Source organism: Anomaloglossus baeobatrachus, chromosome 5 (genome assembly GCF_048569485.1).
Source record: "Anomaloglossus baeobatrachus isolate aAnoBae1 chromosome 5, aAnoBae1.hap1, whole genome shotgun sequence".
NCBI classification, from domain to species: domain Eukaryota; kingdom Metazoa; phylum Chordata; class Amphibia; order Anura; family Aromobatidae; genus Anomaloglossus; species Anomaloglossus baeobatrachus.
Genome location: NC_134357.1, coordinates 498,025,640 through 498,039,589, shown reverse-complemented (window position 1 = coordinate 498,039,589; position 13,950 = coordinate 498,025,640). Strand labels below are relative to the sequence as shown.

Below are 13,950 nucleotides of genomic sequence, written 5' to 3'. Positions count from 1 at the left end.
GGCCCCTGCCCTGGTGCTGACTGTAATTCGTATACTGCTCCAGTACCGCCGGGTCACCACCCGTCCGCGGTCCTTCCAGCAACCTCCAAACAGTCCCCCTGCAGACTATCACCGCCGTCTGCTGACCTTGCTGTCTCAGTCCGGGGCCCACACCCGGACCAACTTCAGGCTTTACAAACTGTTCCTTTTCTGTCGCCACTCTTACTGTCCTCCTTTACCACTTCACTGTTTACTCCTTCACTACCCTAGCTGTTCTGCCTGGTTCTCCCGCCTCCAGGGCTGTGAACTCCTCGGTGGGCGGAGCCAACCGCCTGGCCCACTGACTCGCCCACCCCAGGGCTATGGGACACCCGGTGCCGGGCCGGACTAGTCCGGTGGTAGTCAGTGGTGGCTGGGCCCGGCTCCGTGGCCCTGGTGGGTGTCAGTAAAATATGTGGCTTGAATTAAAGTTTGTGTTCGTGACGCCACCTGTGGTAGGCGGCTAATAGGCCGCCGCTGCTGTATGAGGCCTCCGGGGGATGATATGGCAGCAATGGTGGTACTACTCCCCACAGGTGGAGCAATGCCCCGGGGCACAGTTGGTGCTTGTGAGTGTCTATGCAGATGGAATAACAGAGGCAACTTCAAGGGTACAGTTTCAAGTTCTTTACTCACAATTCTTGTCACAGTCCTGCAGGGACCCTTGGACTGCTGGGACCACTGTCAGGGACCTCCGCCTTTTCTGGGTGATTCTGAGAGTGAAAGCCGGTACCCTTCTCTTAAGTGTCTCTGCCTTCAGCTGTCTTCCTTAGCCTTGCCTTGGTAGGTTGAATCTGGCTTGGCCTCCACAACAGCCTCCAGGCTGGGGAGTCACCTGTCGGCTGATTATCCCTTTTCTAGAGGTACTGCTCTGGGCTGTGGCCCGGGGAGTTTACAACATTCCCTGGGCCTCGGTTTTTACTGTCTGGAGATGATTTTGCACTCCTCCGGTTTCTAGGGACCGTCCCCTGTTGCGGCTTGATCCCTCCACCGATGTTCCTGTGGAGCAGGCCACCGCAGCTCTACAACTACCCATGGTACCTCTAGGACTGCCCGTGGCCCTGGGACCCCTTCTGTTCTCTGCGTGGTGTCACCTGGACCCTCTGAGTCCCAGGATCTTCACCAGGAAGCGTCTCTTTCTTTCCTTTCAGCTCCTGACTGACTTGGAGCTTTCTTTCCTTTTTCTTCTCCTCCTTGCGTGCCTCCAGCAGGCCTCCTCCTCCTTCCCCACTCTCTCTCGTTCTCTTTCTTCAACTACATGCTGGCTCCTCACTCTCTCACTCTCTGAGGTAGACTACCTAAACTTGACCTTCCTCTCTGTGTCTGCTCTCTTGTGGCTCCTCCCACCTCCCCAGTTGCCCTGTTCTACCCTATAGGAGCAGGGATGGGTCTTACGACCCCTCCCAGCATGCAGCATGGGAGGGTTGTCTGCCACTTTCCCTGGTCCCAGTGTGTTCCTAGCAATGGGTGTAGTGTGGATTTACCAGGGGACCGGAGTTCACTCTCTTCCTCTCCCAGAATGGGGCATCACACCGCTGGATGGGGTGCAATGACCTGTGGCGACGGAAGCCTCAGGGGCGCCACACCACCCCCTGGTGTGGACATCAGCCCCTGGAGGAAGGCAACAAGGATTTTAGGTTAGCTTGATGTACCTGCCGGGAATGTGGGGTGCATGTGATGTTGTGACCTGTGACCCCTGGCTTGCCCAGGGCGTCACACCCGCTATCTGGAGTGTGAAGTTGTGACAGAATGAACTGTCCAGTAAAGAGTTGTGGTTTAAAGTGAGCAGTTGGTCTTTTGCATTTGAGTCATCATCTGGTCCTGGACAGCTGACACCAGTAGCAGAATGCGGACTACAGTGGTTCCCAGCCTATACGGCTGAAGTCCACACACCAATCCAGGACCAGGTATTTCAAGTAGCGTGCTGTGGCATCCGCAGTCAATCCCTCGCCAATGACTGTCGCCCCGCACCACTCTGCATATGTTAGGGTTAAAATCTATAAAAGATGCAGCCCAATAATCAAAAATTGCTAGGGATCTAGACAAAACTTTCATCTGTTCCTAGAAAAGTTGGGTGACAACCAGTGTAGCCACCATGATTGGTCCCACAATGGTTGTCACCCAGGTTCTCCAGAATTGTAAATGTTTTATTTCTCTTGCCCTTAGTTCTCTGTTCTCAGGCTCAGTTCACATTTATGTAGGATAAACTCAGAACATCTGTTGCAAATTTCCATTAGACTTGACCCCAAAACCAAACCTTCTGAATACATTTAGACCTCAGAATTAATTTCAGACCCATAAATATATTCAAACACCACACCAGACACTTAAATATATTCACACCTCTGATCCCCTAAATCTTAGACCCCAGAGTAGCACATTCATTATAGTCAGACCCCAGATCAGAACCTTAGATGAATTTCAGACTCCAAATTAATATCAGATGCCAAACCCACACCCCTAAATTAATTTAAAATTGAATAGCAACACTTATTGTGACTCCAGACCAGACACCTAAATATATTCGGACCCCAAACCAGACCCCCAAATATATTTAGACTCCAAATTAGACCCATAAATATATTCAGACAGCTAAATATAGTCACACCCCAAAACAGACCCCTAAATATAGTCAGGCTCCAGACCAGACCCCTAAAGATATTTAGGCTTCAGACCAGCCCCTAAATATATTCAGACCCCAGACCAGCCCCCTAACTATATTTAGATCCCAGACCAGCCACTAAATATATCCAGACCCTAGACCAGACCCCTAAATATATTCAGATCCCAGACCAGCCTCCTAAATATATTAATACCCCTGAACAGACCCCAAAATATATTCAGGCTCCAGACCAGTCCCCTAAATATATTCAGACCCCAGAAAGACCCCAGAACTACTCCCCTAAATATATTCAGACCACAGACCAGTCTCCTAGATTTATTCAGACTCCAAACCAGCCCCCTAAATATATTCAGGCTCCAGACCAGTCCCCTAAATATATTCAGACCCCAGAACTAGTCTCCTAAATATATTTAGACTCCAGACCAGACCCCTAAATATATTCAGACCCCAGACCAGTCCCCTGGATTTATTCAGACTCCAAACCAGCCCCCTAAATATATTCAGACCCCAGACCAGCCCCCTAAACATATTCAGACTCCAGACCATCCCCTAGAGATATTCAGACCCCAGACCAGTCCACTGGATTTATTCAGATTCCAAACCAGCCCCCTAAATATATTCAGACCCCAGACCAGCCCCCTAAACATATTCAGACTCCAGACCATCCCCTAGAGATATTCAGACCACAGACCAGTCCCTTAAATATATCCAGACTCTAGACCAGCCCCCTAAAAATATCCTGACTGCAGACCAGCCCCCTAAATATAATCAGGCTCCCGACCAGACCCCTATATATATTTAGGATCGCAACCAGACCCCTAAATGTATTTAGGCTCCTGACCAGACCCCTAAATATATTGAGACCACAAACCAGACCTCTAAATATATTCAGACCCCAGGACTGGCCCGTAACTATATTCAGGCTCTAGACCAGACCCCTAAATATATTCAGACCCCAGACCAGACCAATAAATATATCCAGACCCTAGACTAGACTAGTAAATATATTAAGACCCCAAAATATATTCAGACCCCAGATTAGACTCCTAAATATATTCAGACCCCAGAACAGCCTACTAAATATATTCAGACCCCAGGGCAGGCCCTTAAATATATTCAGACCCCAGACTAGACCCCTATATATATCCAGACTCTAGACTAGACTAGTAAATATATTCAGACCCCTAAATATATTCAGACCCCAGATCAGACTCCTAAATATATTCAGACCCCTGGGCAGGCCCTTAAATATATTCAGAATCCAGGACAACCCCCTAAATGTATTGAGACCCAAGGTAAGGCCCCTCAATATATTCAGACCACTGGATAGGCCAAAATATATATTTAGACCCCAAATCAGACCCCTAACTATATTCAGAGGTCATGTCTGAGATCCAAAATGTATTTCAGACCCCAGCCCAGTCTCTAAAAGGGTAATTAGCAATTGAAAAAATTATTTAAATATTATACAAGTCTACAAAGTTCTTCCCGATCAGTGTGGGTCTGATCACAGAAAACACGGCTCTGAACTGCGGAAATCCTACAGAGAAGGTCGTCCAGGTTCAATGGAAACTTTATGGGTCTGTACTCCGCTCTGTGGTATGGTGGATGGCCCATATGCTTTTATGCTGAGCCCCCTTCTCTGCAACCAGATGAAAATTATATATCAGCAGTTGTGTGGCAAAAAATAGGGTGAAGTCAAGTGTCTGGCTGAGTCTTGTAGCCTGTACTGTCTGTTACTGACTGGCGGGCGAGTGCACCAGAATTGTGTCACCAGTGTGCAAAATGCGCTAAATTTGTCAATGCCGAAACGTATCCTGTCTGTGACAGAATCCATAAATCACTTCCTCCGTCTTCACATATAGAGCAGATGGAGACTAAAACTTTTCTACTTTACCCTCCAAGTCCACGTTCACACCTTGAGTATTAGGTGAGGGTTTTTTTACTTTAGTATATGTAGCCAAAACCAGGAGAGGAACAATCAGAGGAAAAGTAGAATAGAAACACGAGCACCATTTCTGTATTTATTACCCACTCCTGGTTTTGGCTACAAATACTGAGGTAAAAAACTCACCAAATATTCATTGTGGGCCTTTAGACCATGTTCACATATTGAGTATTTGGTGAGTTTTTTACCTCATATATTGTAAGCCAAAACCAGGAGTGGGTGAAAAACATAGAATTGGTGACATATTTCTATTATACGTTTACTGGTTTTGTCTTACAAATACTGAGGTAAAAATCTCACTAAATACTTTGTGTGAACATGGCCTAAGGCTGTGTACCCACGATGAGTATTTGGTGAGTTTTTACCTCAGTATTTGCAGCCAAATCCAGGAGTGGGTGATAAATACAGAAGTGGTGCTCGTGTGTTTATTATACTTTTCCTAATTGTCCCACTCCTGGTTTTGGCTACAAATACTGAGGTAAAAACTCACCAAATACTCATTGTTGGCACACAGCCTTAGGCGGGCTTTACACATTGCGACATCGCTAGCAATTGCAAGTGATTTCCAGCGCGATAGCACCCGCCCCCGTTGCACATGCGATATCTAGTGATTGCTGCCGTAGAGAACATTATCGCTACGGCAGCTTCACACGCACATACCTGGTCGGCGACGTCGCGGTGACCGCCAAACTATCCCTCCTTCAAGGGGGAGGTGCGTTCGGCGTCACAGTGACGTCACTAATCGGCCGGCCAATAGAAGCGGAGGGGCGGACAGGAGCGGGACATAACATCCCGCCCACCTTCTTCCTTCCGGATTACCGGCGGGATGCAGGTTTACACACAGCGGGTTTACACACAGCGATGTGTGGAGCTGCAGGAGCGACAAACAACATCGTACCTGCGGGCGAAGCGACATTATGGAAATGAACGACGTTACACAGATCAGCGATATTGTACGCTTCTGTGCTCGTTCATCGTCGCACCTAGGATTTACACATTGCGATGTCGGTACCGGCGCCGGATGTGTGTCACTAACGACGTGACCCCGACGATATATCGGTAGCGATGTCGCAACGTGTAAAGTACCCCTTAGACGATGTACACACATTGAGTATTTGGAGATTTTGTTACCTCAGTATTTCCCAGCCAAAACCAGGAGTGAGTGATAAATACAGATGTGGTGCCTGTGTTTCTATTATACTTTCTCTCTGATTGTTCCACTCTTCGTTTTGGCTACAAATACTGAGGTAAAAACCTTACCAAATACTCTATGTGTGAACATGGCCTAAGGCGGGCTTTGCACGTTGCGACATCGCAAGCCGATGCTGCGATGTCGCACGCGATAGTCCCCGCCCCAGTCGCAGGTACGATATCTTGTGATAGCTGGCGTAGCGATAATTATCGCTACGCCAGCTTCACATGCACTCACCTGCCCTGCAACCGTCGCTCTGGCCGGCGACCCGCCTCCTTCCTAAGGGGGCGGGTCGTGCGGCGTCACAGCGACTTCACACGGCAGGCGGCCAATGGCGGCGGAGGGGCGGAGATGAGCAGGATGTAAACATCCCACCCACCTACTTCCTTCCGTATAGCCGCCGGCGGCAGGTAAGGTGATGTTCCTCGCTCCTATAGGTTCACACACAGCGATGTGTGCTTCCGCAGGAACGAGGAACAACATCGTACCTGTCGCGGCACCGCCATTATGGAAATGTCGGAGCCTGCACCGATGATACGATAACGACGCTTTTGCGCTCGTTCATCGTATCATCTAGGATTTACACACTACGACATCGCAAGTGACACCGGATGTGCGTCACTTTCGATTTGACCCCACCGACATCGCACCTGCGATGTCGTAGTGTGCAAAGCCGCCCTAAGGCTGTGTGCCTACGATGAGTATTTGGTGAGTGTTTTTTACCACTTTATTTGTAGCCTAAACCAGGAATGAGTGATAAATACAGAAGTGGTGCCTTTGTATCTATAAGGCTATGCGCGCACACAGCGTTTTTTTGATGCTGCGTTTTTGGCCGCAAAAAACGCATAAAACGCAAAAAACACACTTGCGGCAAAAGCACATCAATAAAAAAACGAATGCGTTTTTACCGCGTTTCGCTGCGTTTTTTCAATGCATTGCATTGGTGAAAAACGCAGTAAAATGATGAAAAGAATTGACATGTCCATTTTTCTTTTTTTTAGCTCAAAAACGCAGCCAAAAAAAAAGTTGTGTGCGGACAGCAAAAATGAAAAGTCATAGACTTTGCTGGGGAAGCAAAATCACGCAGTTTTGAGCCCAAAAACGCACCAGAAAAACGTGCAAAAATGCTGCGAAAAACGCTCAGTGCGCACATAGCCTTATACTTTTCCTCTGATTTTTGCTCTCCTCATTTTGGCTACAAAAACTGAGGTAAAAAACTCTCCAAATACCCTACGTGTGCATGTGGCCTAAGGCTGTGTACCCACAATGAGTATTTAGTGAGTTTTGTAAGCAGATTTTCTGCACCTATTCGCCGACTCAGTTATTTGCACCTTTACGATGCATTGGCGGATTTTTTTGCTTGTTTCTATCTCATTTTTTTCCCGCTGTGGTTTTTTTTTGGGGGCATTTGTTCTTCTATTTGGCTTTGGTTAAACCCTATTAATTCAGTCATGTGTATATTACATGCGGGGTTTTTTTTACCTGCAAAATTTCCTCATCTCATTCAAGTCTATGGGAAAATTCCAAAAAATTAAACGCAAATTTACCACGAGAAAAATTGGCATTTTGCTAATTTTTTAAAAATTGTACCGCAGATCAGTTTACTATGTGTAAAAAAAAAAAAAGCACAGTTTTCTATAAATCCCATCTCTTTGGTTTTACCATAACGCTGCGTTTTTGGGTTAACACAGCATCAAAAACTCACCAAATGCTGTCTTAAAAGTCAAATCCACAAATCAATATCACTATACACCATGTAAAATGAATGACGGGCAGGCGGAGGCATCAGCAGGATCACTGCGGCCCTGGTGACTTCTATAGGAGCCTCATTGCCGCTCCGTAAAATGGAAAGAGGACCCGAGTATAGAGAAGACAGCACACTGGGAGCTAGAGAGTTAATTACGCAGGTCACAGATAGAGGGAGCCCTAAAATTCCAACATACTGATTACTAAGGGGTTAACGTTGGGCTTCATTCACACATCAGTGATTTTCGCAAACGAAAAAAATCCATCAGCGTTTGGTCATTGTGTCTGGTTTTACCATCAGAGTTTGTTCAAAGTTTCAAAAAATTTTCACAGATGAGAAACAAAAAAAAATTAAAAACGTCCCCACCTTCTTCTAAGGCCCCCTTCACACGTCCGTGAAAAACACGCACGTGTGTTACGGGCCGTTTTTCGGGTCCGTGTCCCGTTTTTGTGTCCGTTTTTATGGTCCGTGTGGCACCTGTGTGAATTGCGTATGCTAGCCGTGTTTGTGTGCAGAACGACCGTGTGTGCGTGTGGAATTAACGTGTATGTGTACGTGTAATGTCCGTGTGTAATGTCCGTGTGTGTGATGCACAATGTCGTTTATAAACGTCGGCTGACAGCAGACAGAGTTGCGCGATGAGAATGAACTCGGGTGAACTTCACCCGACTTCATCCTCATACCGCGGCTCTGTCTGTGCCGAGTACTGATTAGCGGTCACCTGTGAAGGATTCACCGGTGACCGCTAATCCCCCGAGTGACTGAAGTTTCCCCCCCCCTCTCTCATACTCACCGTTCCTCGATCCCCGGCGCGGCCCTGCACGGCATTCACACTGCTGCGGCGGCTTTTACTATTTTGAAAAAGCCGGCCGCTCATTAAACAATCTCCTATTCCCTGCTTTCCCCGCCCACCGGCGCCTATGATTGGTTGCAGTGAGACACGCCCCCACGCTGAGTGACAGGTGTCACACTGCACCCAATCACAGCAGCCGGTGGGTGTGTCTATACTGTGCAGTAAAATAAATAAATAAATAATTAAAAAAAAATGGCGTGCGGTCCCCCCCAATTTTAATGCCAGCCAGATAAAGCCATACGGCTGAAGGCTGGTATTCTCAGGATGGGGAGCTCCACGTTATGGGGAGCCCCCCACCCTAACAATATCAGTCAGCAGCCGCCCAGAATTGCCGCATACATTATATGCGACAGTTCTGGGGCTGTACCCGGCTCTTCCCGATTTACCCTGGTGCGTTGGCAAATCGGGGTAATAAGGAGTTATTGGCAGCCCATAGCTGCCAATAAGTCCTAGATTAATCATGTCAGGCGTCTATGAGACACCCTCCATGATTAATCTGTAAATTACAGTAAATAAACACAAAACGTGAAAACACTGTGGAAAGAGAGCGCAATAGGGTCTTACCCTACAAACAAATAGGGTATGATTCACGGAGGTTACTCACCAAGTGTAGTTGTGAAAAGTCACAACCACTATGCAGGCATATATACTGGGTCAGCGGCAGCAGTCACCCCTGGGATGAAGTAAAATTCTAGTAAGGAGATGGGTGTTTGAACACCGCGCCAAAGACCACTGATGCAGGAGATGAATTTAACGTGACTTTATTCCATGTTCAGGTCTACGCGTTTCAGGAGCATCCGCTCCCTTCCTCAGGACAATACAGGCACAAGCAACATCAAAATCAGCAGTAAAAGAAAGGGCCGAAAAACAAAATAACATCCGCCGCTCCGATCACCTCCACGCAGCTAATGAAGACAGCCGTGCGATCAGCTGAGTTGTCACTGAGGTTACCCGCTGTCACTGGATCCAGCGGTGGCCGCGGGTAACCTCAGTGACAGCTCAGCTGATCGCACGGCTGTCTTCATTAGCTGCGTGGAGGTGATCGGAGCGGCGGTGTCTGCTGCAGCTCCTGTCACCTCCATGCAGCAGCGCTGGATGCGACGCTGGACCATCCTGGAGTACGCCGGACATGGAGGGCTTTTTCGGGGCTGATTAAAGTGGTGAACCAGGGTATATGTGTGTGTTTTTATTTCTAATAAAGGATTTTTTCTGGTGTGTGTGTGTTTATTTACTGTAATTTACAGATTAATCATGGAAGGTGTCTCATAGACGCCTGACATGATTAATCTAGGACTTATTGGCAGCTATGGGCTGCCAATAACTCCTTATTACCCCGATTTGCCAAAGCACCAGGGTAAATCGGGAAGAGCCGGGTACAGTCCCAGAACTGTCGCATATAATGTATGCGGCAATTCTGGGCGGCTGCTGACTGATATTGTTAGGGTGGGGGGCTCCCCATAACGTGGAGCTCCCCATCCTGAGAATACCAGCCTTCAGCCGTATGGCTTTATCTGGCTGGCATTAAAATTGGGGGGGACCGCACGCCATTTTTTTTTAATTATTTATTTATTTATTTCACTGCACAGTATAGACACGCCCACCGGCTGCTGTGATTGGGTACAGTTAGACAGCTGTCACTCAGTGTGGTGGGCGTGTGTAACTGCAACCAATCACAGGCGCCGGTGGGCGGGGAAAGCAGGGAATACGAGATTGATTAATGGGCGGCCGGCTTTTTCAAAAGAGGAAAAGCCGCCGGAGTTTTTATAACAGCCGTGCAGCGCCGCGCCGGAGATCGGGGAACGGTAAGTATGAGAGAGGGGGGGGGGACTGACCGACAGACAGCTAGAGGGACAGACAGACATAGAGACCGACCGACGGACTGAGGGAGAGAACGAAACAGAAAAAGAAAAAAGACTGACATCACATGAAAAAAACACAAAACATACAGGGAACAAACAGAGATGCGTCCGTGTCACTCGGACGTGCGCACAGACCCATTGACTTTCATTGGGTCCGTGCTGCGTGTTGCGTGAATAAAACGGACATGCTGGCGTGAGACACGGCCCACAAAACGCATGACGGAGACGGACTAACGGACATAACCAAAAACGCATTTGTAACCGCTGAGATATAGTAACATTGGTGCACGTTTGGCCGTGTCTCCAGTATACACGGAAACGGACCAAACACGCACGTGTTTCACGGATGTGTGGCGGAGCCCTTATCCGAACAGTCCGTGAGGATCAGTCCACATACGTGTGAATTTGGCGTTTTCACAGACCATAGAATCAATATCGGCCATATCTCCGCGATTCTGTGCGGATCCCTCTGTCCGCAAAAAGACTATTGTCACTGGGGGCACTAGCGGGCAAAAACGCAAGGGAGAAAAACTGAGGTGTGAATGAGGCCATACGCCAAAAAAGGGTCCGAGTATCATCAGTGATCTGGATTCGAATCTCATCAGTGGTGGGTCAGTTTTTACCGCCAGGGTCTCAGCAGATGAATTACAAAGCTTCCATATTTTATAGTACAGAGGTCAAAGGGGAGGCATTGTACAGTTAACGGGAATTTTGCAACTGCTCTGGGAACTACAAGTTCCAGAAGACCTCAGCTACCCATCCACAGTGGGGGAGACATTGTAAACTGGGATTCTGCAGCTGCTGGGGAACTACAAGTTCCAGAAGAGCTCAGCTCCTCATCCACAGTGGGGGAGGCATTGTAGACTGGGATTCTGCAGCTGCACAGGGAACTACAAGTTCCAGAAGACCTCAGCTCCCCATCCACAGTGGGGGAGGCATTGTAGACTGGGATTCTGCGGCTGCTTGGGGAACTACAAGTTCCAGAAGAGCTCAGCTCCTCATCCACAGTGGGGGAGGCATTGTAGACTGGGATTCTGCGGCTGCTGGGGAACTACAAGTTCCAGAAGACCTCAGCTCCCCATCCACAGTGGGAGAGGCATTGTAGACTGGGATTCTGCAGCTGCTGGGGAACTACAAGTTCCAGAAGACCTCAGCTCCCCATCCACAGTGGGGGAGGCATTGTAGACTGGGATTCTGCGGCTGCTGGGGAACTACAAGTTCCAGAAGACCTCAGCTCCCCATCCACAGTGGGGGAGGCATTGTAGACTGGGATTCTGCGGCTGCTTGGGGAACTACAAGTTCCAGAAGAGCTCAGCTCCTCATCCACAGTGGGGGAGGCATTGTAGACTGGGATTCTGCGGCTGCTGGGGAACTACAAGTTCCAGAAGACCTCAGCTCCCCTTCCACAGTGGGGGAGGCATTGTAGACTGGGATTCTGCAGCTGCTGGGGAACTACAAGTTCCAGAAGACCTCAGCTCCCCATCCACAGTGGGGGAGGCATTGTAGACTGGGATTCTGCGGCTGCTGGGGAACTACAAGTTCCAGAAGACCTCAGCTCCCCATCCAGAGTGGGGGAGGCATTGTAGACTGGGATTCTGCGGCTGCTTGGGGAACTACAAGTTCCAGAAGAGCTCAGCTCCTCATCCACAGTGGGGGAAGCATTGTAGAATGGGATTCTGCGGCTACTGGGGAACTACAAGTTCCAGAACACCTCAGCTCCCCATCCACACCTTTACATCACAGCTGAGGAGTCACATGACGCACAATTCTCAGGAGCAGGATGTGAATAGATAAAAAAAGGGTAAGAATAAATAAATCCCTACTAAATCTCACAGCGTATACAATGCATCCAGAAGAGACTGCATTCCCAGTACTGGCCAGTGTGGGGCAGTAGAGAATCAGCATTTCCAGTAGTGATCCCCCTGCTGCAGCATCACTCACCTGTACCAGTCCAGTCCCTTCTCATAGTTCCTATCGAAGAAGTGGGGCTCAGCCCCCACAGCCCTGATGTCAGGGTGGACCCTCAGGAACTCCAGCAGGGCCCGGGTGCCCCCTTTCTTCACCCCGATGATGATGGACTGTGGCAGCTTCTTGCTCCCTTCCCCCAGTGGAGGGAGGGTAAAGCCCCCATGGGCTTGCTGCATAGAGTCCTGGACCCCAACTTTGGGGAAGAGCCGACTCCACAGCGCCCCCTGGCGCCCATTCAGTTGTTTCCTCTTCACTGTGCGCCAGATGGCCAGGGCAGGGTCCAGGTAGCCAGCTTCCTCCTCCTCGGTGGCCCCAATGATGGGCCCTGGCAGGCGCTGGCACCGGTCAGTCAGGCAGTAGAGGACATAGAGGGACATGAGCAGGGAGCAGAGGATCACAACAAACTTCCGGAACAATGTGTCAGGGCAGGCAGTGGGGGGTGCCATGTTAGGTGATGCTGGAGCAGGGTGCCATGGCATCCCAGCAGTCAGTGAGGGCCCCCTCCCCCCCGTGCAGGGCTGAGTGCAAGCTCTGCGGGTCAGCACGCTGCAGCCCCCATCCACACACTGCAGGCATGCTCCGCTCTATGGTAATGCAGATTTCCCCCGAGCCTTCTGATGCCATCCAGCACTTCACAGTCAGCAGATGAGTTTTGAACTCCACCCAATTGCCATTATTGCTTCCATTTAGCTTGTGTGATGTCCCTCCTGTGTACAGCCGGTATTATCCTCAGCATTATTAGCATCCTCATCAGCATCATTATTACACAGAGAAGCTGCAGCAATTTCTGCCTGTCCCTGTGCCAAAGCCGCTCCTGCGCACAGAGCAGTGTGCACACACCTCTATCTGTCACTGCCGCACGCACGTGGGGACCAGGACACAAAACTTCTCACTGACATCACAGAGCAGCGCAGCGACCAATAGGAAACCGGCACTGACATGAATGGAACGCGTCATGGCCAATCAGCGGAGGGAGGGGCGTGACTCAACTGACACACCCTCTGTCCGTTCTCCTGATGGCAGAGGTGTCATCCGCCCCGTACACAGCGCTGCACATACAGTATGAAGACAGGTACTCTCTATACTATAGACTCTATAGGCACCATTATACAACCAATGGTATAAACATGCTGCTACTAGCAATGATTCACAAGCACAAACATCAGTGTCAAACAGTACAGCAAAAAGTGTACTGTACAAGAATATAACTACTATAATACTGCACAATATGTACAGGAATATAACTACTATAATACTGCACAATATGTACAGGAATATAACTACTATAATACTGCCTCTATATACAAGAATATAACTACTATAATACTGCCCCTATGTACAAGAATATAACTACTATAATACTGCCTCTATATACAAGAATATAACTACTATAATACTGCTCCTATGTACAAGAATATAATTACTATAATACTGCCCCCTATGTACAAGAATATAACTAGTATAATACTGCCCCTATGTACAAGAATATAACTACTATAATACTGCCCCTATGTGCAAGAATATAACTACTATAATACTGCTCCTATGTACAAGAATATAATTACTATAATACTGCCCCTATATACAAGAATATAACTACTATAATACTGCCCCTATATACAAGAATATAACTACTATAATACTGCCCCTATATACAAGAATATAACTACTATAATACTACTCCTATGTACAAGAATATAACTACTATAATACTGCCTCTATATACAAGAATATAACTACTA

The 13,950-nt window shown here is 48.3% G+C and overlaps 1 protein-coding gene across 1 annotated transcript in view; it reads right to left on the bottom strand.

The window, feature by feature from the left end:
* LOC142311918 (heparan sulfate glucosamine 3-O-sulfotransferase 3A1-like) overlaps positions 1-13,048 on the bottom strand; it is a 189,930-nt gene extending 176,882 nt beyond the window's left edge. Inside the window, exon 1 of the mRNA XM_075350778.1 lies at positions 12,182-13,048. Coding sequence (XP_075206893.1) covers positions 12,182-12,687 — 506 coding nt within the window. The 5' untranslated portion in view covers positions 12,688-13,048. The remainder of the gene's footprint in view (positions 1-12,181) is intronic.
* Between the last annotated feature and the right edge of the window lie 902 nt (positions 13,049-13,950).